Source organism: Danio rerio, chromosome 10, assembly GCF_052040795.2.
Source record: "Danio rerio strain M-AB ecotype USA chromosome 10, GRCz13ab, whole genome shotgun sequence".
In the NCBI taxonomy this organism is placed as follows: Eukaryota; Metazoa; Chordata; class Actinopteri; order Cypriniformes; family Danionidae; genus Danio; species Danio rerio.
The window spans coordinates 21,047,146-21,069,346 of record NC_141030.1 but is presented as its reverse complement, the minus strand read 5'-3'; the positions used below and the strand labels follow the sequence as shown (position 1 = coordinate 21,069,346).

Genomic DNA, 22,201 nt, shown 5'->3' with positions numbered 1-22,201 from the left:
CTCGACTGCTTCCGCTCTAAAGCCAAATGTGGTTCAGATTTGTGAGAAGAAGCGCTGTCAAGTCTCTGGCAGTAAGGAGTAGGCAAAAGATGCCATGTTCAGAAGAACTGTTCATAATCTTCACTCAATGTTCTATTAATGTCCAGGACACTTCATGTTCAGAATAAATAATTAAAACTGTTAATAATGACATTTGAGGACTTTTTTTTTTTTTGTGAAATCCCTTATGCGGCCCAGCCTCACCCAGACTTTGCCTCCTGCGGCCCCCAGGTAAATTGAGTTTGAGACCCCTGCTCTAAGGACTCATTGTGTGGGCTCTGTCGCCATCTTGTGGTGGAACGTCAACCATCACTTTCTTTGGTCTGCTCAGACAGGTTGATGGCAGCCGATGCTCTGTTCTCTGAAAATATAAACAGCCACTATCCTCATATATAAACTGCATGGTTGCAATTAAAACAACTACATTCCTGCCTAAAAAAAGCCCCAAAAGTATATGATAATGTTGCTGAATAGCTGCAATATTTGTCAGACTGTAGTGTCCTCCTCTGCTTGTCGCTATCAGCCTATCAGATTCAAGAACCAGACAGCAAATCAACATATTAGAATGATTTCTGAAAGATCAAGTGACTCAGATGACTGGAGTAATCATGGTGAATTTTTTTTAATCAGAATTAAAAATACTTAGTTTATATTTATTTAGAAAAATGTTATTGGCCAATGTTTTCAATTATAAAAATAAAACTTTGGTAAGCTTGGATGACTTACTTTTGAAAAAAATGTGTTTCTTCATTTTACACAACCAACTACTTTCTCTATTTCATTTTAAAAAAATAATTTGAAAAATAGCATTAAAAAAGGTTCAGCCCTTATTACATTTCTGTGTTAAATTGAGCACTCAATTATCTGACAGATGATGTAATAAATTTGTAGTGGTTTATTTATATGCCAGACCTGGCACCAGTACCGTATATTTGTTTAGTTAACGCTACTGTATATTGTTGATTTCCTTGTATTGAAGACCAAAGAAAGAGTTTTTGGCAAGGACAAGTGTAAACACTGACCTCTGAATATTTCAGGAGTTATTAGAGTTATGAATGGTGTTTTATCAGGCGCCACCTCCACACGGGGTACTGTGAGCCTGGATTTATTTAGCAGGGGGATCAGTTGTTTGAGGCTGCTGGTTGTTAGCGATTTCTCCCAGTGACACTGACTGCTGTGACATATTAACTGGACAATTCACTCACCGACTGTTATTGTTTACAAGATTTTCCATGTGTGTAATATACAGTGCCCTCCACTAATACTGGAACCCCTTGCTAAATATGAACAAAAAAGTCTTTTATTTTTAACCTTTTGATCATTTGCTCAAAATGTAGAACCATCGCTAACTCTAATTCAGGAACAAAATGATCAAAAACAATGAAGTATATTTGTCTGCTGGTCTTCTCCTAAAAGTGTGTGTGTGTGTCTGCAGTGAACAGGTGGATGAGTATTATCCAAACAAGTTCATCCAGAGAGACGACACTGACCGATTTTACGTCCTCAATACACTCTTCAACCTCTCAGGTACAATAACAGTGACACATTTACATGGTCATCTGATGGATGATCATTCTGTAACATGTATGTGTTCTGATTCTTTTCTCAGAGACCTATCTTTACGCCTGCCTGGTTGACTTCTACACCAAAAGCACCAGATACAAGAAGTGAGCAAAGTATTTTATATACGGTTCCCCCAAAACCTACTTATAAAGCTACACTATATGAAAGCATGAATTATTAAAGTAAAATGGTAATTTATGTAAAATTCTAAAATAATATCTGATTAACCTCATAAACCTTGATGTGAAATTATTGCATAAAGTGTTTTTATTTATTGAACAAATAACCTTTTTCTTTAAATCTAAACATTATACATTTGACAAACTGTTTATTATATACACTGTAAAATATATCTGTTAATTAACAGTTTCTGTATTTTGTGATTCACATGTTTCCATTCATTTATAGTTGCGAATTGCATTATGGGACACTGATCTTTGTCCTGTCGACATTTGTTGAAAATTCAACACTACAGTTTACCAAAGTGACTTTTATTGACATTTTAGTAGTTTGAAATAATATAAAGCCCAGCTGTCGATTAATTCATTTGTTTTGTAATAGTTAAATATTATAATTATTTTTTTATTCCTTTCATTGTGTGTTTATTGATTGATGGAGTCTTTGGTTCATAATTTATGTACCTATATTTAATTTAAAAGTCTCACCTGTTGTTGACACAAGTGGTTGTATAAGAAATTATTTAACAAAAAAAAAGTCTGTAAAATGTCCTCTCAGTTCATTACAAGGTTTGTGTACCATAATAACATACAACCCAGACAATATTTCACTTTAAACTATTCAAAATGTTAATAAAAGTCACTTTTTTGAACTTTTCAAGGTTAAAACTTGAACTTTTTACAATGTATTATATTTCAGTTGCTGATAAATATATTGCCAGAAATATTGTAATGTAAATCAGTCTGCTATTTCTAATAGTACGCCAGACTGCTTAGCTTAATATACATAGTTTTTACACTATCTTACACACCATCTTCCAAAAATGTCATCAAAAGAAGAAATATTGTAAATTATGTAAAACATCAAACATGATGTAATACAATAACATTTGAGATGTGAGCAAATGTGTGTTCTTTAAAAGCGTTCATCAAATATATTGATAATCAAGCAAACCTAAACAGCTTGAGTCTAGTGAATGGTAATCTAGAAATAGCACTAACAATATATAAATTATATTTAGATGAACACTACCGCTCAAAAGTTTGGGGTCAGTTTTTACTTTTTATCATTCATTTTATGGGTGACGCAGTAGGTAGTGCTGTCACCTCACAGCAAGAAAGTCACTGTTTCGAGCCTCGGCTGTGTCAGTTGGCATTTCTGTGTGGAGTTTGCATGTTCTCCCTGCCTTTGCGTGGGTTTCCTCCGGGTGCTCCGGTTTCCCCCACAGTCCAAAGACATGCGGTACAGGTAAACTGGGTAGGCTAAATTGTCTGTAGTGTATGAGTACATGTGAATGAGTGTGTATGAATGTTTCCCAGAGATGGGTTGCAGCTGGAAGGGCATCCACTGCGTAAAAACATGTGCTGGATAAGTTGGCGGTTCATTCCACTGTGGCGACCCCGGATAAATAAAAGGTATTAAGCCCAAAAAAAATAAAAATGAATGAATGAATATTAATTTTATTTAACAATTTAAATAAAATTATTCTTTTCATTAAGGTGGCATTTATTAAATGTTAAAAAAATAAATAAAATTTAAAGTTAAATTGTTAAATACTTTTTAAATATTTCTTTATTACTTATTGTATGTTTCAAATGATATGATTACTCCAGTCATTGTTGCTTTTATTACTATTACATTAATAGTAAAAATATTAATCATAATAAAAATTGTGATGATGTGACTCTGTAGACTGGAGTAATGAAGCTGAAAAATCATAATTAAAAATCACAGGAATAAATGATTAAATTAAATGATAAACTACTTTTGAGCAGTTATTTTATAGTGCAATAACATTTCACAATTTTACTATTTATACTGTATTTTTGATTAAATAAATGCAGTCTTGGTGAGCAGGAGAAGCTCATTTTAAAACATTTAAAAATCCTACTGACCCCAAACTTTTGACCGGTAGTGTATGAAAGCAAAATGGCGTGTGAATCACAACATGAGCGTTTTATTTTTACTTGCTAAAATGAGTAAAAACTATCACTATGACTGCCTTGTGGGATAGTAAAGTATCCTCTAAGAGGCTACTGTAGGTATGTAATACCTTTTTTTAAATCATTTCTTCTGGAAGTTTTAATCATGTTGATAATTTAGACTTCTTAGAAATTTTGGTTAATAGCTTTTAGAACAAAACTCTTGAGTATTTATAACCCTAAAAGATGCCTTATGAGGCCCTCCTCACTGTTTTTCTCTCTTATAGTTGGCCGAAGGGGTTCAAACATGGTGACTTGTTCATGTCACACAGAAGCATGTTTCAGGACGTGAGGGACGCCATGGATCATCTTCACGACACTGTAAATATAACCACCTACACCATTATGTAAACTACCTTATTAATTACACAGTACTATCACAATTCTGACTATAAAGTTCAAGATACACCTATCCGCTTGTTAAGTGTGACGTCACGCGAAGCGGCTTCCAGGTCCAAGCACTCTATCAAACTGTAAGAGGAGACTCATCAATTGGTAATAAAAAATGTTTACAAAGCGATGGAATACTTTCGAAAATCTCGATCGCAATATATATATCCATGCCTAATATTTGATGGCCAGAAAATGAATTATTGAAATGATACAAATTTTGGTATTTGTGATGCAGCAAGTCCAGATACATGTGTACACTATGATTTATATAGAATTCACTTTAAAGTGTGTTAGAACTAAAAAGTGGCCATAAACAAACATTTTGTCAATTCAAATGAGTAGCGGCTTGAACCCGGAAACAGTATACATCATGACTTAACAAGTAGATAATGAAAAAGCAGGAAGGATAATGTTTAAATCACTTTCAAAACATCAACAGCCAATCAGAATCAGTCCTTAAATACTTAAGCAAAAGACATTTATTATAAACGGAACATATCATCTGCTCATCATCAACTTACCTCTAACACCTGCATATTTGATGAGAGTCAAAAATGAAGAGTCATTTTACACAGCCAACTCTAATATAACGCTCCTTGAAAGCAAATATAATTTTTATTAATATCACACTTGTAACACTGTGATATAGCTCTCTCTCTCTCTCTCTCTCTCTCTCTCTCTCTCTCTCTCTCTATATATATATATATATATATATATATATATATATATATATATATATATATATATATATATATATATATATATATATATATATATATACACATCTGAGATTACCTACAGGGTTATGGATTACTGTGGTTTGTGTGTGCATGCAGATAGTTTGACCTGCTTTACAGCAGATGATGTGACAGATTCATTACAGGGCTTTTTCAATGGAGCAGATTATTACACTTTCCACATAGTATTTATTGTAATACTAGACTTTGATGTTTCACCTGTCACTGTCCCAAAAGTATAAGATGCCATTTATGGGGTTTTTTAATAGCAGATTATCACTAATGTTACATCGGTTTCAATGGAATTATTTGTAATGTTGTTAGCATATTTGAGTAAGAATTTTAGTTTTGTTCCATGCACTGATAAGAATTATATTGAGACAATGAGCATGGATGCTATCAAATAAGGGTTGAGTTTTATTAATTGTTGTAATCCATCACATTAATTCAAGTTCTGATTTAGTCTTTGACTCTGCAATTCAATAATCATCGGAAACCTATGCTATGAGTCTGATCTGGCTGACAACCACATTCATCATCCAAGCAAAACATCTTTTACCATCCATATTTTAAATTCAGTATACATGCACACACTATTACAACCCGAATCCCTGATAATGACAAGACTGAGATGAAAATCAGCACTGTAAAAACATCTGTTAATTAACTGCTTTTTATTTTATTTTGTGATTTATAAGTGTTTTCTGATAATTCATGATTGTGAATTGCATTATGGGATGTTGAGCTCTGCAGTGTTGACTCTACAGTTTAACAAAGTGACTTTTATGGACATTTTAGTTGTTTCAAATAATATAATAGATAAGAAATAATGTAAAGAGAAATGAAGCTGTAAATAGCAGTTCATTACGAGGTTTTTGAACTTTATTAATATACAACGACAACCCTGACAACATATCACTTTAAACTGTTAAAAAGTCACTTTTTTGAACTTTTCAAGGTGTTGGAGGAAATATTAAGGTCCCAAAATACAATTCAAATGCTCAAATAAACAGGGGATAAAATTAATTACAAATTAAAAAAAAATCACAAAATGAAGAAAATTGCTTATTTACAGATATTTTTTTACAATGCGATTAACAATAACTACAAAATGAGCCGCAGCACAGAGAACTACAGCAATACCAAACTATTATAAATGTAAATTAATTAAAACATGCACAGCTTCAAAATATTGCTTTCTCAGACAAAACTAATCTTTAAATATGAACATAAATTTACCAGAAGTTGTCGGATTACTTCGTTTTTTTTTTAACTGACCAAGTGTGGAGATCTTAGAGAATAGTGTTTAAATACTGAACTTCATTCATTCATTCATTTTCTTATCAGCTTAGTCCCTTTATTAATCCGGGGTTGCCACAGCGGAATGAACCGCCAACTTATCCAGCAAGTTTTTATGCAGCGGATGCCCTTCCGGCCGCAACCCATCTCTGGGAAACATCCACACACACATTCACCCACACACACTCATACACTACGGACCATTTAGCCTACCCAATTCACCTGTACCACATGTCTTTGGACTGTGGGAGAAACCAGAGTACCCAGAGGAAACCAACGCGAAGGCAGGGAGAACATGCAAACTTCACAAAAAAATGCCAACTGAGCCGAGGTTCGAACCAGCGACCCAGCGACCTTCTTGCTGTGAGGCGACAGCACTACCTACTGCGCCACTGCCTCGCCTTAATACTGAACTTGTTGACAATAATTGTTTAAAAGCTCAGACTGTGAACAAGAGTGTTTAACTCCTGACACTGTGCCATTAACTCCTGATGCTGTGCTGCAGATCTGATCATTAATTCTCTCATCGTAGGGCAGCCAAAATTCTGAAGTGGCCCTCAGTGAAAATGGGTTTGTTTGCTGATATTGTATGTTAAGCAAGTTTGCAGTAAACATGATGGTTCCCGTTGTTTGAAACATGTATCGGGATTATTTAATATCCTAAACCGATTTTAAGCATCAAATACTTGCATTTATTTTTTTACCAAATCGTGATGATTTAACCATATCCACTCAACAGTGAAAATATTATGGAAAAACAACTAAAACCATAACAGAACACAGAGTGATGATGAAGGTTAAAAAAAATGCTGTTCACTAACCACTGACGCTGATACTGTGAGTAGAAATGTCAATTTAAGGGCATATAATTAAATAAAACTGTGTGATTATCAGCTAATGTTCAGAGTCATAGACAACGCCCAGTTGCTATTCTAACCACACCATTGATTATAAAAACTGACCGTTCATCAGTGATTCAAAATCTTGTTGACACTTTTTAACACTATGAAATGGCAGAATAATTTATCACAGATACTTGTTTATCAGCACACACCATTAAATCAGGCAACTATTTTAAGTCTCCCTGTGAAAATGCTGTGAAACGGGTGAGCAGATCACAGATGGATGAGCTTAATGTGACTGTGAGCTTGTTTTACTTGACTCTGGTTATTAAATGACCCACTCACAAGAGGCGGGACGGTCCTGTGGTCATTGCTGACCCCTGCAGGGTCATTGTTGCATATTCTCTAGGCAACAATGTCTTTGTATCTGTCCAAATATCTCTAACCTAAATCCAACTATATTATCATACCACGTACAGAGTGATACATATCATCAATTCTCTAATCTCTCAAAGCTCCAGACATTTTGTCTCCTCCATGTGACCAGTCACAAATACAAATGCATCTTCTGTGATTCTATCTCTTTGATAAGCAGATCTTTCACTTTCTCCAAATATGGCCTGAAAAATGTCTCTGACAGCAACAGGACTCAAGGAAAAGTTTAATCAGCTTTACTGTTTCACTTTCGTACATTTAATTTGGGCATGTCTCATATTTTACCCCATTGCTGTAATCTTTATAGTGACCTTCATGTGTCATTTGCATCAGATCACTGCCATTCATAAATCCTCATGGGACAGTAAAGTGTCCTCTAGCATGAGCCTTTTCAGAGTCCTGTCAGAAGTAGTTGGTCATCTGGCTTTCCAACCCATGTTTTATGAATATCCTGAATTCAGACATACTGCTCTGATTTATAATACTGACTTGTCACCTTAACTTCACAATATGGAGATAGACATGTTCTGACAGAGATGTTTATTGGTTATGGTTTAATTTCACTATACGAAAGTGTATGTGACAAATAAAGGCCTGATTTGATTTGATTATTCAGGAGTTCATAACTTCATGAGGCACAGGCTCACTACAGTGTTGTTTTTGTTATTCAGGGGACACTGAAGGAACGAACTCTGAAAAACCTGGACAAGTACGTCATTAAAGATGTAAGTAACAATTATATTTGTTCTCAGATTGCAAAAGAAAAAAATCAGTTTACAATGGCTCTGTGTTTCCATTTTTACTTCACAAATTCAAATGATCTAGTCAGAGCGAATGACATAATGATTTAAGTGAATGATTCTATGACTCAGATGATCTGATTCACATCATCAGATGATTCATTTGCAAGTCTCCAGTAAATGATTTTACAGATTAAAAGAATTTCAAAATAAGTAGAAAAAAGGTGTTCCACACTGGTGGAACAAAATGAGTCACTAATGCTTTTGGATTTAGGATTATAACTGAATTTAAGTCACAACTGTCTGTTGGCTACTGTTAAAGCCCACATATTAAATTCTTCAGTGGGACATCGCTTTTTTTTAAAGAGCCCCTATTTTGCATTATAAAATGTCCTATTTTGATTTTGGGGTCTTCAACAACAGGCTGATATGCATGCAAGGTCAATAACACTTTCATTGTCCTATAATATGCTACTATTTTTACCTAATTGTTTTGATGAACTATGACGTCACCTTGTAGGCCAATCGGCTGCTAGCATAAAACTGGTTCCCTCAATAAAATCCCTATATGATTTTCCCATAGGCTTTTCAAAGATTGCAAATAATAAGCTTTGTGTTCAAAGTTCAAACACAGTTCATTATTACACTTACACGTTTTGTCCAACCGGATAATCCTCATACGGAAATACAACTTTTAGCACTTTTGGATCTTAAAATGCAAACGCAAGAATTGAAAAGCCAACATTAGGCTATAAACAGACTACAAAGCCCTCCGGGCGCTCGTCTGTGGCATCAGCACCACCCAACTCGCTTTCGGGTTTTTGCATACAAATTGACGTCAAAGTTCCTCCACTCTACTATCCCAACGACTCCCATTTGATTCGTTCAGCGATTAATTTGTTCCTAAACCCCTCCTTTGCGCAAGGCTAATCTGCTGTGATTGGTCCGATGACCCAGTTTGTTGTGATTGGTCGACTGCATATAGCGCGAGATAGAGAGAAATGTCCACCATGGTTATGAAGTAGCACATAGAGGATGTGAGAGCTCAATGCAGGAGTGCATTAAAACAATGCAGTTAAACACCAGCATATTACTCTACTCTTAACCCTAATCCCAAGCAATAACAACCACACACACTCATTATTAATCCACACAGTGGCAAAAGTTGAACCATGTGAAAATTGACTATAGCGAAGACAAATGGCAGAGGAACGAGAGTTCAGAAACGCATTTAAACAGGTAAAGGAAGAAGCATGCGTCACGTTTTCAACATGGTTTTGGATGCAATATTTAAAAATAGCCCCATACAGATTTAACCTGAGAGATACAGTACAAGCACTGATCTGTAATAGATTGTATTGAAGTGTTTACAAGTTAGAACACACAATCAAATACATATTTAGCAAACTACAGAAAACGAGGCAACAATTTTAATTACACTTACATTTTATGATCTGGAGAAAGTAGAAACTGGTCCATATGAAATGTAACAGTTACTGACAAACTCCCATACATAATTGACTCTGTTGTTTCTTCCTTTAATAGCAAACGGCCGGCGAATCCCACGTTACAGTGTAGGTTATTGTATCAAAAATCTGAAAAATGACAGGAACAAACACAGCACATGGTTGACTTTACTGTGGCGTTGTTGTAAAAATGAACTTTAACCATTTATTCCCCACAGCCCAATCTCCATCAGTCAATGATCGTCATCTCCGTGTCAGGATCAGTCCAGTAATTCCGCCGCGCTCCGCAAGTGTCTGAAGGGAAAGTCGCTTTCACGTTTTACCGGATACGATTCTACATATTTGGTAATGCGTCATGTCGACGCGTTTAGACAAAAGAGTCGAACCCAACACAATTCATTTATTCGACTCACAACTATTTTGTTAAAGAATCAATAGTTTTAAACACGGCGCACTTTCAGATTTAAACCTTAGCTGGATGTTTTCATTCACTTAGTGTTGTGTTACACACTGCATGGAAGATTATTTTCAAATAGCCATAATAGGGGCCTCTTCAATCATTAGGACATTTGAGTCATCATTAATTATCAGAATGGTTCTCAGTGTATGAAAAGTTTGGGCAAGAAAAATCTGCATTTTCTTGCTAAATAAATGATCAGTAAATACATTTTGCTTTTAATACTCGAGTAATCAGCATTTCTACTTTAACTGGAGACATTATGCTTCATGGAGAAGTTATGGAGACGTCAATTTGTTTTTACTTCATCCTCTGCTGCTGATATAATAGATTTGAATGTCCCAAACACTCCTTCACTTGCATTTGCTCTGGTTTAGCCTCGTATTCCTGTGTTACTGAGCCGCATCAAAGAGGTCGCTAAAGTGTTCCTGGCCACCAACAGCGACTTCAATTACACCGAGGTAAGAAGAGACCGCCAGACCTCCAGAAATTATTTAAACCACCATCCGACAGCCTGCAGATCGTTGCACACTGTCATTAATATTCATAATTCACTTCTAATCACACTGCATCCCATCTTTTCTCAAATTAGGCTATCATGAAATACTTACTGGATGCGGCGACAAGCTCTAAGGTGAGAAACATGGACGGACAGAACAGAAGTCTTGCTTGTGAGCATTTTTTGATTGCTTTGAAAGATATTAATACTGTTGTGTTCCAGGGCATGAAAAAGTCATGGCGCTCTTACTTTGACCTGGTGGTTGTGGATACGAGGAAGCCCTTGTTCTTCGCTGGAGGGACAGTTTTACGCCAAGTGGACACAGTGAGTTTCTGCCGTCAGTGAGGAGTGAAGTGTGCTGGACAAAAAAATATACACAGGTCAGAGATGCAGAAGAGCATGTGGTCAAGCATCAAACAAATGAACAAAAAACATTCAGAATAGTAATAGGTTTAGCACCAAAAAATCTTGTCAGGCATATTTAGATCATTAATCATTTGTTGACATTGAACGTCTCTATTTAAGGATCATATTGTAGCCCAAAATACAAATTATTTGTCATTTGAAATCTTTATCTTTGTCAACAACCTTTTTAACAATTATGTTTTAGTCGATTTGTCAAGTTTTTAACCATTAACATTAAACCTATATATTTTCTTTGGCTGATTTTTACTGTTCTTTGGAAATTAACGTTCATAAAGGAATCAAGAAAATATGTCACAAAATCAAGATTTCAAGTACATATAGATATGGTATAGTGATATATAGTATAAAAATAATATAATAAACTTGCTTACTCCTAGGGCCTTTTATATCGAAGTTGAAAATTTGCCGCACCATGTTGGTGATTCGTAACATATAGTTTTTGAGGTGGGTCGTTAGCCCAACGTGCAATCCCCAACCTGGAGGACCAGGACATACACGCATACACTACGGACAATTTAGCTTACCCAATTCACCTATAGCGCATGTCTTTGGATTGGGGGGAAACCGGAGCACCCAGAGGAAACCCACACCAACAAAGAGAACATGCAAACTCCACACAGAAATGCCAACTGACCAAGCTGGGGCTTGAACCAGCGACCTTCTTGCTGTGAGGTGACTGTGCTAAGCACTCCGCCACCACGTCACCAAAGTATATATAATTATAAACTAAATAAAATTTACTCGCAAACCTGTTTGAGTTATTTTTTTTTCTGCTGAACACAAAGGATATTTAGTTGGAAACCTGTGCAAAATGTTGGAAACCTGTAACCTTTGACTTCCATAGTTGTTTTTTCCTACTATACAAGTCATTGTTTACAGGGTTTTTTTTCAACATTTTAAAAATATCTTCTTTCATGTTCGACAGAATAAAGAAACTCATAAAGCTATTGAACAAATTGAGAATGGGTACATTTAAATTTTGGGGCCTTAACAATCCCAATCCCCATCAAAACTGGTCTTAATATATCATTTTTTTTTATTGTTTTCTTATGGTTCATGACAAAACATTATAAACATATCACAAATGATCACTGGTAGGCCTACTAAATGTAAAGCCAGGATGTTTGCAGTGCTTACTATGGATAAAAGTACAATATTATAAAGAGAACCTTGTCATTTTATATTGTGTTACAAGACATTATCACAAAAGACCACAAGTCTTCCAACAATGGGATACATACAGGGACCTCTACTTTGTCCTTAGTATGTAATTTGTAAAATAAAGGTTCATACCAAGCCGTTTTAGTCATTATATTAACACATTCTTTTAACTCTGGAATTTTTTTGGAGTTTTCCAGTGTTTTAAAATGACTCTTGCATCACTGAAATCCCCACTATGATCACTCTCTTTTAGTAATATTTGGCATCTGTTCCCCGTCTCCTGTCTTAATATTGATTTTATTAATATTTGATTACTGAGCAGGAAATTATCAAATTATTTTATATATTACATATACATATTACATATATATTGTCAGGAGTGAGTGACCTTATTCTGAAAATTCTGCTTTGCATCACTGAAACAAATGACAATACATTTATATTACATTTGATTTGCAGCGAATATATGTAAAATATATAAACGTCTTATAGACCCAGACTTTTGCATGGCAATATATACACATACTGTATATTTTCATTAACGTTAATCACAACGTTAAGACAGTCTGTACTTCTCTTGCCCTTTCTCCTGCAGGACACTGGGAAGTTGCGTATCGGCACGTACACCGGAGACCTCCAGCATGGGACGGTGTATTCTGGAGGTAAAACCCGACATCCCCTTCTTCATCATCATCATCATCCTCCTATTACATGAAGCCACTGTGTTTACTTTAGCACTGTTTAACTCATTCCTCAGGATCTTCTGATCTAGTCTGTGACTTGCTGGATGTGAAGGGCAAAGACATCCTCTATGTGGGCGATCACATTTTTGGGGACATCCTGAAGTCCAAGAAGCGACAGGGCTGGAAGACGTTCCTTGTGGTTCCTGAGCTTGTGAAGGAACTGCATGTGTGGGCAGACAAATCCAGTGAGTGTGTTTACATGCACAACATTACCCCATATATCAATAAAGAGATACCCAAAACTGACAATTCTGTCATCATTTACTCATCATCCTCGCTTTCCAATCCAGTTCGACTACTTTTTTTATTCTTGTTGTTGAACATAAAAGAAGATAGTTTGATGAATGTTGAAAACTGATAGTATTTTTTTCTATGGTCAAAGACTACCAGTTTTCCAACGACAAAAAAAGAAACTCAAAGGGGTTTGGAAGAAGGTTGAATATTTGTCGTTATGTAATATTTATGTAGGCATACATTTTAATTAGGAAATGATGTCATGTGAATGTTATAGCCTAACTATAGTTTTCCTTTTTCTGAGTAAGGTCAAAAATGTCATAAACCAACAGTCAAGGCTAGAATTTTGCCCCTTATACTAATTTCATCAGGGATGTAAAAGAATTAACCTGATTTCTGCCGGTTTATCATGTGAATTAAATACACATGCATGAGCACTTCTAGGAAATAAACGCATTCATGGAGCAAATATTTTGCAGCAATTGAAAATCAAATAGACACTTTCTTGAACCATTTTTTAAAAATAAAAATGTGCTTTTATCTCATGTAACTGAAATAGAAATTCTCCATTTTCAGATGACCAAAGGCTAAGCTATGATGCTAACATGTAGAAATGCTTATTTATTGCACATGACAACAGAGATAACAAATGAAATACTGAAGATGTTATGTTTTGAAGTCACTATTAATTTATTAACAAAGTCCTGTTTATGCAGTTCACTTACATTTGTGTATTATTGATTAGCATGAAGCTAACGGGTTATTTCAGCAAGAATGTGAGTTAGCCTGTCAGTTTATTGGTGTGAATGTAAATACACTCAGTTTTGTTAATTGACTAATGTCTTTAAAAAACTTTAGGTTGAAAACACGCTCTCGCTTGTCTGTTATAGGTATGTTTGAGGAGCTGAAACACCTCGACATCTTCCTTGCAGAGTTGTATCAGTAAGTAATAGTCAATTAGTCATTGATCCCAATAGTATCCAGCTGCGGGTGCAATGCATGACATGATCGATAGATGGCGACAGAGAACTTCAAAATCTGCACAGACTTCACATTTGCTTCTTTTGAATGTAATATTTTCAATATCCTGTTGTGCTGTCCTACTGCTGACCTTGTGAGTATTTCTGTCAAAGAGTTTCACCTTAAATTTGACATATTTCTCTAGCATCCTTCTTGTGGACATTTTTTGACCTTTCAGTGTGAACTATATAGCATTTTTGACACATTTTACATATAAAATGAGACCGGCTACACATATAATACAAGGCCTTATTTCACTTTTCTGTTACAAACTAAGTCATTTATTAATGACTATACTAATTCTAAACCACTAAATAAGTACTTTTAATTTAGTGTATCAAAATATGATCAGAACATGCACGCACTGAATAATGTTTTAGTGGTTGTCTTCTGTAAATAAATGAAAACTAAAACTGTACAGTTTAACAACAGTTCATGTACTGTTATGTAATGACTGTTCACTTTGACTGCTCTCTCTTTTTTTACCCATCAGGCATTTGGACAGTGGAAGTCAAGAGTGTCCAGATATCAGTGCGATCCAGACCAGGATAAAGGTGAGAGCAGGATATATTTGATCTACAGCTGTACAAGCCACTGGATAGTCCTCACTTTCTTTGAATTTATGATTTGGATTTATGAGGGTTTGGGTAGAAAGTCGATTTGTACTTGTATGTGCAACATTTAAAAAAAAAAAAAAAGACAGTCAAAATAACATTTTCATTTTTCTTAACAAAAGTCCAGTGTATATACAGAGTAACTGAGGATTGTTAGGTATATTTTAATTGATGACATTAATGTTGTATTATTGTTTGTGCAGATGGTGACGTACGGCATGGATCTGTGTTATGGGAAGATGGGCAGTTTGTTGCGCTGTGGCTCTACTAAAACACTGTTCGCCAGTCAGTTACTGCGGTATGCAGACATTTACTCAACCACCTGCCTTAACCTGCTTAACTACCCCTTCAGCTTCCTCTTCAGAGCCCCGCTCGTCCTGGTGAGCTTAATACACACATTTCCACATAATATTTTATTCCATAATATTTTAGAATATGTACTTTTTAGAATATTTTGCTTGATTTACAACATTTGTTATTGATATTGTTATGATCTGTTTAATAAATGTTTTTTAAATACCTGTCACTTGTAACGTGATGGTTCAATTATGATCTATTATAATATATATATATTAATTTAATTATGCTTTATATAATAATATATATAAAATTCCATGCAAATGTCAACCTTGCCATGAAATAAATTATGTTTTTAGCAAAATATAGAAACAGTTTCTCCCTTTTTTGTGTGGGCTTGTATTTTACAGTACTTTAGAAGTACTCTAAAACGTTTCTGTCAGTTTTTTCAAACAATTATATTTGATTTACCGAAGTCACACAAGTGTCAATTTTACATCGGTTACATCCAACCACACTTTTTCATCATAAATGCAAAAATGTCAAATAAAATCAATCATTTTTCTTCTATAGAGAGACGCATTTTATTGTTTTGATTATTGTTTCTTTTGGGTTGTGCAGCTTAATTCACAGAATTTCTACAAAGTATGTTGTATACTGTAAACTTGCATACTTATTTGGTCACATCCATAATACATGTTTATTTTCCTTATTTAAAGTACAAACATGTTTACAGATTGAGATTTTTCTGGTCCCTTAACTCTGTGGGCAGTTGTTTTGGAAAATATAAACAGATGTTTTAATATAATGCTAACATAGATTTTTCTATGAGAATTTATAATCTATTCTCAAAGTTGGGTTGGGAGCTGGGTCTGTTCTACACAAGCTAAAAAAGAAAAGAAAAAGAAAGTCATCAACTTTCACCTTGATATTTTAGTGCAGATGTATACCTAACTGGTGAGCCGTCTGACAAAAAAGTGCCCCTGCTGATTTGATGCCCGTCTGGATATATATATATATATATATATATATATATATATATATATATATATATATATATATATATATATATATATATATATATATATATATATATATATATATATATATATGGTTGTGTGTGTGTGTACAAGTTTTAAAAAAATAAATAAATTGTAGAATAAAATCTGGATATTTTGCCATAATTTCATATTATTATAAAGTTGCATATAATATTTTAGTAGTTTTTTTTACCAGTAACTTTATTAATTAATAACAATATACATTTTATATAGTCGTTTTACCGTTTTAAAATAATATAAGATTTTAACTTAAGACCACGGAAAAGATTATAGAAACTGGTGATCTGATGATTTTGTTTGGTTGTTTTGTGTGTCAGTTGCCACATGAGGCCGCTGTGGAGACTCAGAATAAAGAGCAGATGGCAGAGCTGTCAGAGCACATGCGCAGAACCAGCCTCAAGGTCTTGTTTACTATCATTCATTCAATCATTTATGTTTTGATGCATATTTTACATATATTACACGATGTTCATCAATGCTTTAAATGGTAGGCTACCATTCTATAATCATGATTTTCTTCTTTCTGAAGTGTTGACCTCAGCACATCTTCAGGTTTCTTTTTAATTAACTTACAAAATGACCAAATTAACATTCAACAATTCTATAAGAAAGAATTTTCTGCTGTACCCGGTATATTCACATTGTTGTTAAGACTTTGTAAAAATAAAAAACTGTAAATAAATAAATAAATAGAACACTGTTTTCTCCTCAGCAGCGTCAGTGTGAGTGTGAGGATGGAGATTGTGGACAAGATGACAACTGTGCCGCCAGAAACAGCGCTTCCACTTCAACTTCAGACAAATAGACATTTTCAGTTTGTTTACTGCTGTAAATAGGCCTATGATTTTTTTTTTAACTTGCATGTGTTTTACCTTCACACGTTTCCATTGCTGTGTGTTGCTGTTCCACAGTTCCGCTCGGATATGTTTCCACTTCCGGCAGAAAGTAAACGGAATTAATTTGCCAAGTTTGCGATGTCTTATTGAGTTAACAGCTGTTATTTGTAAAGCAGGTATAAATCAGTATTTAAGCATTTTGTAAAACTTTTGTATTCTGTGGATTTATATATGATATTCAGCCTTTTGTATGACAGTCACCATTAATGGATAAAACCTGGACAAGAACAATCTGATTTTGAAGTTTCATTAGAAAAGTTCGTTTATATCTCTATTTAACTATTTACATCAATACAGGGGTTGACATGAAGACTATCAAATGTTTCTACTCCTGTGAATGCTTTGTTTACTATTTTTCATAATATTATCGAAATTACGATTAAAGTGTTTATTTTAGACACTGTTGTCGTGTTCATTTCAACAGGTATTTCATGGAGCACAAACTCTTGAATTTAAGACATTACATTTTAATTAGCTGTAGGCCTGTATACCGAAAAAAATGGACTAAATCAGCAAATCCGCGAAAACATGTAATTAAATCCAAACAATAGAATAAACGATATGATATAGGCCTAAATAGATCAAATCTGAACACACGGACATCTTCAGGCAAATCACTGTCTGCATGGCGTCCGTCAAATGGCGGCAGAGGTGAGGTTTTTAAACGGAGAGCTTATTTTGTGCAGTAGGACCATATCTGACTGTATTCTGGATTTATATTGGCCTACCTCTGCTGATTGTTTTGGTTCAGTCAGATCTCGCGCTGTTCTTGATTTCCGTTGTGTTGATCATCTCTGGCCTGTTTTCCCCAATAAAATACCCTTAATGAGTAAATGGACAATAATGCTTAGATATCGATTAAATAGCCTGCATTAAATGATTAGCAGGTTGCCCAGATTACTTAAATTAGTGTGCAGTAGCCGCAGCACACGTGCAAGTGTTTCTTTTACATAGGCTACGTCATCATGATCTTCAAGCTTAATTTGCTAAAACTTATTTTAAAAAAGCGTTATTGGAAACGAAGCATTTAGTCCAGATTTCACCAAAGTAAAACAAACATGTGTGGCAGTTTTCACTAAAGTCGGAATGGTTTGTATGTTAATGTTGTGTGTGGGTGGTAGTAGTGAATGTTTAAGTAAACAGACCTTAACCTTTAACAAAACTATACAAAAAATGTGACACTTCGTGAATTCATTCAGGCCCGTGGCCGGAAGGGGGATGCGGATGGTTCGGAGGACCCACCCCTCAGGTCCAGAATTTGTCCCATACGCTCATTTGTCCTGTCTTGACTGCTATGCCATCATAAATAGTTAAAATAACCCATCGAAAAAGGCTTTAGGACCAAGCTGAATCCTGGTGTGATTTTATAGTTACCCAGTAAAATTATTTTTCATTGTCAATTATAAGAGTTCTATTTCCAGGTGTGCAAAAAAACATCTGATATAAATAAAGTCACATTTCGCGACTGTATTGTTTTTAAGAAGAGAAAACGCTTGACAAGTTACTTATATTCTACCAATCTTGGGCCTTATTTTTGAAAGAAACCATGACCAATAAAATAAGTGTGAAGCACTTTTACAAGAGAGGCTACAAAAATTGTGAAGCTCTAAATTAATATTAAAATGTTTCAGTTTTTTATAATTCAAATGGCCAAACTCTGACTGAGGAAAGTTGAATGTGCTTCATAAATTACACTAGGTTACAGTTTTTCATTTTAAAACTGTTTCCTGATGATGTGTAATACATTTCTATATTAAAAACACATGTTTGTCATATTTCTTTATTCTAAATATTTAGGAAATATTTCGGTACATCAAAAAGTGTGGTGATGACGACAATCCAACAAGCTAATTCAGCTAAAAATAGTGCTTAAAATGTCACCTACATTCAGGTTGAAATCTCATTAAATAGAAAATGAGGTATATCACTGCAAAAACGTCCACTATTTGAGAAAAAAAAAGAACCAACCCTTTCACCAGGCTGGCTACGGGCCTGTCATTAGAACCATAATGTTTTAATTACAAGCTTGTTTTATAAAATCAATGTATCATTTAATCCCGCACTGCATGTTTAGGTAAAACATTTCTTGCAGGAAAATCTTTTACTTATTTGTACTCGCATTATAAGTTGACTGCATTTGTCAAGGTCAAACACACTCAAATACAAACTTTTTTTACACTTGTTCAAACTACTTATTTAAAATGAGCTGAAACAACAGTTCTTGAGATTTCATTGGGACAACTTAAACACAAATTTGTTAAAAGTGTTACGTTAACTTAATGAATTTGTGTTGAGACGACATAAATGTGTTGTGTGGATCTCTGCATTTTTTACACTGCATCTGATATGATGAGCCACACACTAGTTTAAAAAATCTTTTCAAACAGTTTTCTTCACATGACTGCCAATATCTTCAAACTAGCATTTGGCAGCAAACTATTAGAATTAGACTAACTATTAGAAACGAATTAGGGTTTAATACTGCACAATGTTTTAGGAAACAGGAGTTGCAAAAACAAACAATAAAAAAAGCTAAACAAGATACAATGAAATTCATAAAATTAATTACAAATTTGCTTTAATTTTTGATCCATTTTAAAGCACAACCTTACATTTTTCCCTGCAGTGAGTTTAGTAAAACTACAGCTCTCCAACAGAAGATCAAGTGTTATTGTGAATGTAATTGTTTTCTTGAAAAACATCCTAGTGTGTTAGGCCTAAAGTGTTGCTCCTGCTATTCCTGTGCTAAACCTTTAGTATGGATTGATTGCCCTTTGAAGCTAATTGGGTTCAATGTAACAGACTCAAATTCAAACAAATCCAGCAAACCACATCTGCGTTTGCTTTGAAATTCTTACATCACTGATAACAATGTAGTGTTATAGTTCACATAGGGATAGTTCAAACAAACAAAAAAGTTTTTTTTTTTGGACCACAAAAATGAAAGAAACCACAAAATAAAAATCTTCAAACTCTTCCGTGTCAAACACAGTTAAAAGCAACAAGCATTACATTTTTAAAAGTGTTCAAGTATAGGTGAGGTAAAAAAAACAAGCTAGAATTTCCTTATGCACAACAGTGTGTACACTAGTGCTGCGGTTTATTTATACTTGCCCAGAAAAAAAACATTTTAGTAAACATACCTCTTGAATTTGTTGCAACAGAATACATGCTGCTTTTTAGCCATCTGCCATCTTAATAGTCTATTGAGATTTTCAGCTCAGTGAAGAAACGTACAACTGCACACTTTGTAAGGATTTTGAACTTCTAGGCATTGTTCATGTTGCTTCACAGAAATACAATGATTCACAGATGATTCCTTGAATTTACTAAATCTTCTTTAAGTTAAGTGGTTGTAAACAATTCATTTGGGCTGAATTTAAACAATTAAATATAAGTTGAACATTTCTCAATTTAATTTGTTTCTGTAAATTAAACACAAATAAATTATTTGCAACAATTTTGCAGGCATCATTCTTTCAGTATTGGTGAGCTGGTGTTAAATTTGACTGATTTAAGGATTCTCCTCACAGAGCATTCTGCACAACCTATTGTCTAAACGCTGGGGATTTCTTGGCAAGACTCCAACCATGCCCCCTTAAGGGCCATTCACACCTTGCAGCATAACAAAAGTAATAATAAATAACGATAAAGACATCATTCTAAAAATGATCTGAATGTAAACAACAGCAGAGCTGAGAACACAGCTATAATGATAAAGATGTAGAGAAACAATATCAGTGGGATCACTTTCAGAATCCTTTTGTCCAGCTTATGAACAGTAAAACACTGATATCCAGTCAGAATTGATTAAATAATAAAGGGCTCACACAAGGCCTCAGGTATCCATGGTTAGTTTTGGCATCACCTCCTTTGAGAATGCCGAGGCAAAATAGTCAGTGTTGTTTTTATTCCATACACTGTCTGCAATTGCTTAATTGAACGCTTTTTTTAAATTGGTCTGATGCGAGGACATCTGTTAAAGAAGCATAAACCAAAAACAAACAGATCTTTATCATTTGCTGTTGTGGACAAATTTTGTTATATAAAAATTAATAGTTCTGTCCTTGGTGTGAACTGCCCTTTAAACCACAACAAATGATCCAAAAGCTGCAACATGTTCTTCGATGAGTCCAAGAGAACCCAGGTCACAGCTTTCTTCTTCTGCCTGTGCTGGACACCATTCGCAGCTCGTATAGAGTTTAAATCATTGATGCCTGCATACAGAACAGCCAGAGGCTCTTCACCCTCCTACTTGCATGTGCTTCCTCAAGTCTACACCCCCTTCAGAAGGCTTCAGTTGGTAAGTAAGCACTGCCTTGTGGTACCATGATTAAAAAAACTCTCAACCACTTTCCAGAACTTTTTCCCTCACTGTTCCTCACTGGTGGAACAATTTTTCCAATTCCATACAGACAGCCGTTTCATTGGTAACATTCTAACAGCAGCTAAAAACATATCTATTCGAGCTATGCGAGAACTTAACTACAACCTATAGATAAAAATGGATTGAATGGCCCATTGCCTCCCTACCCTACTTTTTAGCTCTCATGTTCCTGTTTGACTTTCTTTTTTAATAAACACACAAAAAAGATATTCTGAAGACTGTTGGAAACTCATAACCATTGACTTCTATGGTATTGTTTCTCCTACAATAGAAGTCAGTTGTTAGGATATCAGCTTTCTTCAAAATATTTTTATTAGTGGTTAACAGAATAAATAAACAAAGTGTTGGAACCACTTGAGGATGAGGAAACTTTCATTTTTGAGTGAACAATCCCTTCAATGAAGAAAAGTGTGCACAGTAATCCCTTGGACAATACGAAATCTGACATGTGAAAGCGTTCTTTAAGAAGATTGAAATAGTCTTCAACGGTTTGTGATTTGTAATGATTCACGCAGTGTTCGTGTGGTGTAATTTTCATCATCAGAAATGACCATAGCCATTTGCACACACACTATCCACATGCAGTCAAATTTAGTGGCAGGACAGCAAAACAGAAACAACAGCCGGGTGAGTGAACTATAACTGGATTATCATTATTGTGTGGAAAAACCCATAGAAGACACCAGAAATCCAACAAATAGATTCATGTCTGCAAGTTTGACAATCCTCAGAC

The 22,201-nt window shown here is 34.7% G+C and overlaps 1 protein-coding gene and 1 long non-coding RNA gene across 4 annotated transcripts in view; one reads left to right on the top strand and one right to left on the bottom strand.

Moving 5' to 3' along the window:
- The window catches only part of nt5c2l1 (5'-nucleotidase, cytosolic II, like 1), a 26,463-nt gene extending 8,984 nt beyond the window's left edge, over positions 1 to 17,479 (top strand). Inside the window, 14 exon segments of one of the 3 annotated variants that reach the window (NM_001004549.2) lie at positions 1,475 to 1,566; positions 1,649 to 1,706; positions 3,989 to 4,082; positions 8,139 to 8,192; positions 10,508 to 10,591; positions 10,723 to 10,764; positions 10,852 to 10,953; positions 12,812 to 12,878; positions 12,974 to 13,144; positions 14,084 to 14,135; positions 14,707 to 14,767; positions 15,031 to 15,207; positions 16,503 to 16,586; positions 16,898 to 17,479. In NM_001004549.2, the coding sequence (NP_001004549.1) occupies positions 1,475 to 1,566; positions 1,649 to 1,706; positions 3,989 to 4,082; positions 8,139 to 8,192; positions 10,508 to 10,591; positions 10,723 to 10,764; positions 10,852 to 10,953; positions 12,812 to 12,878; positions 12,974 to 13,144; positions 14,084 to 14,135; positions 14,707 to 14,767; positions 15,031 to 15,207; positions 16,503 to 16,586; positions 16,898 to 16,990 (1,231 nt within the window). In that variant the 3' untranslated portion in view covers positions 16,991 to 17,479. 3 annotated transcript variants of the gene reach the window in all.
- On the bottom strand, positions 17,340 to 22,201 carry LOC147842026 (uncharacterized). Its single transcript, XR_015500981.1, has 2 exons — positions 18,320 to 22,201; positions 17,340 to 18,262 (listed from the first exon to the last, which is right to left on the bottom strand). It is a non-coding gene; the product is annotated as an uncharacterized LOC147842026 (long non-coding RNA).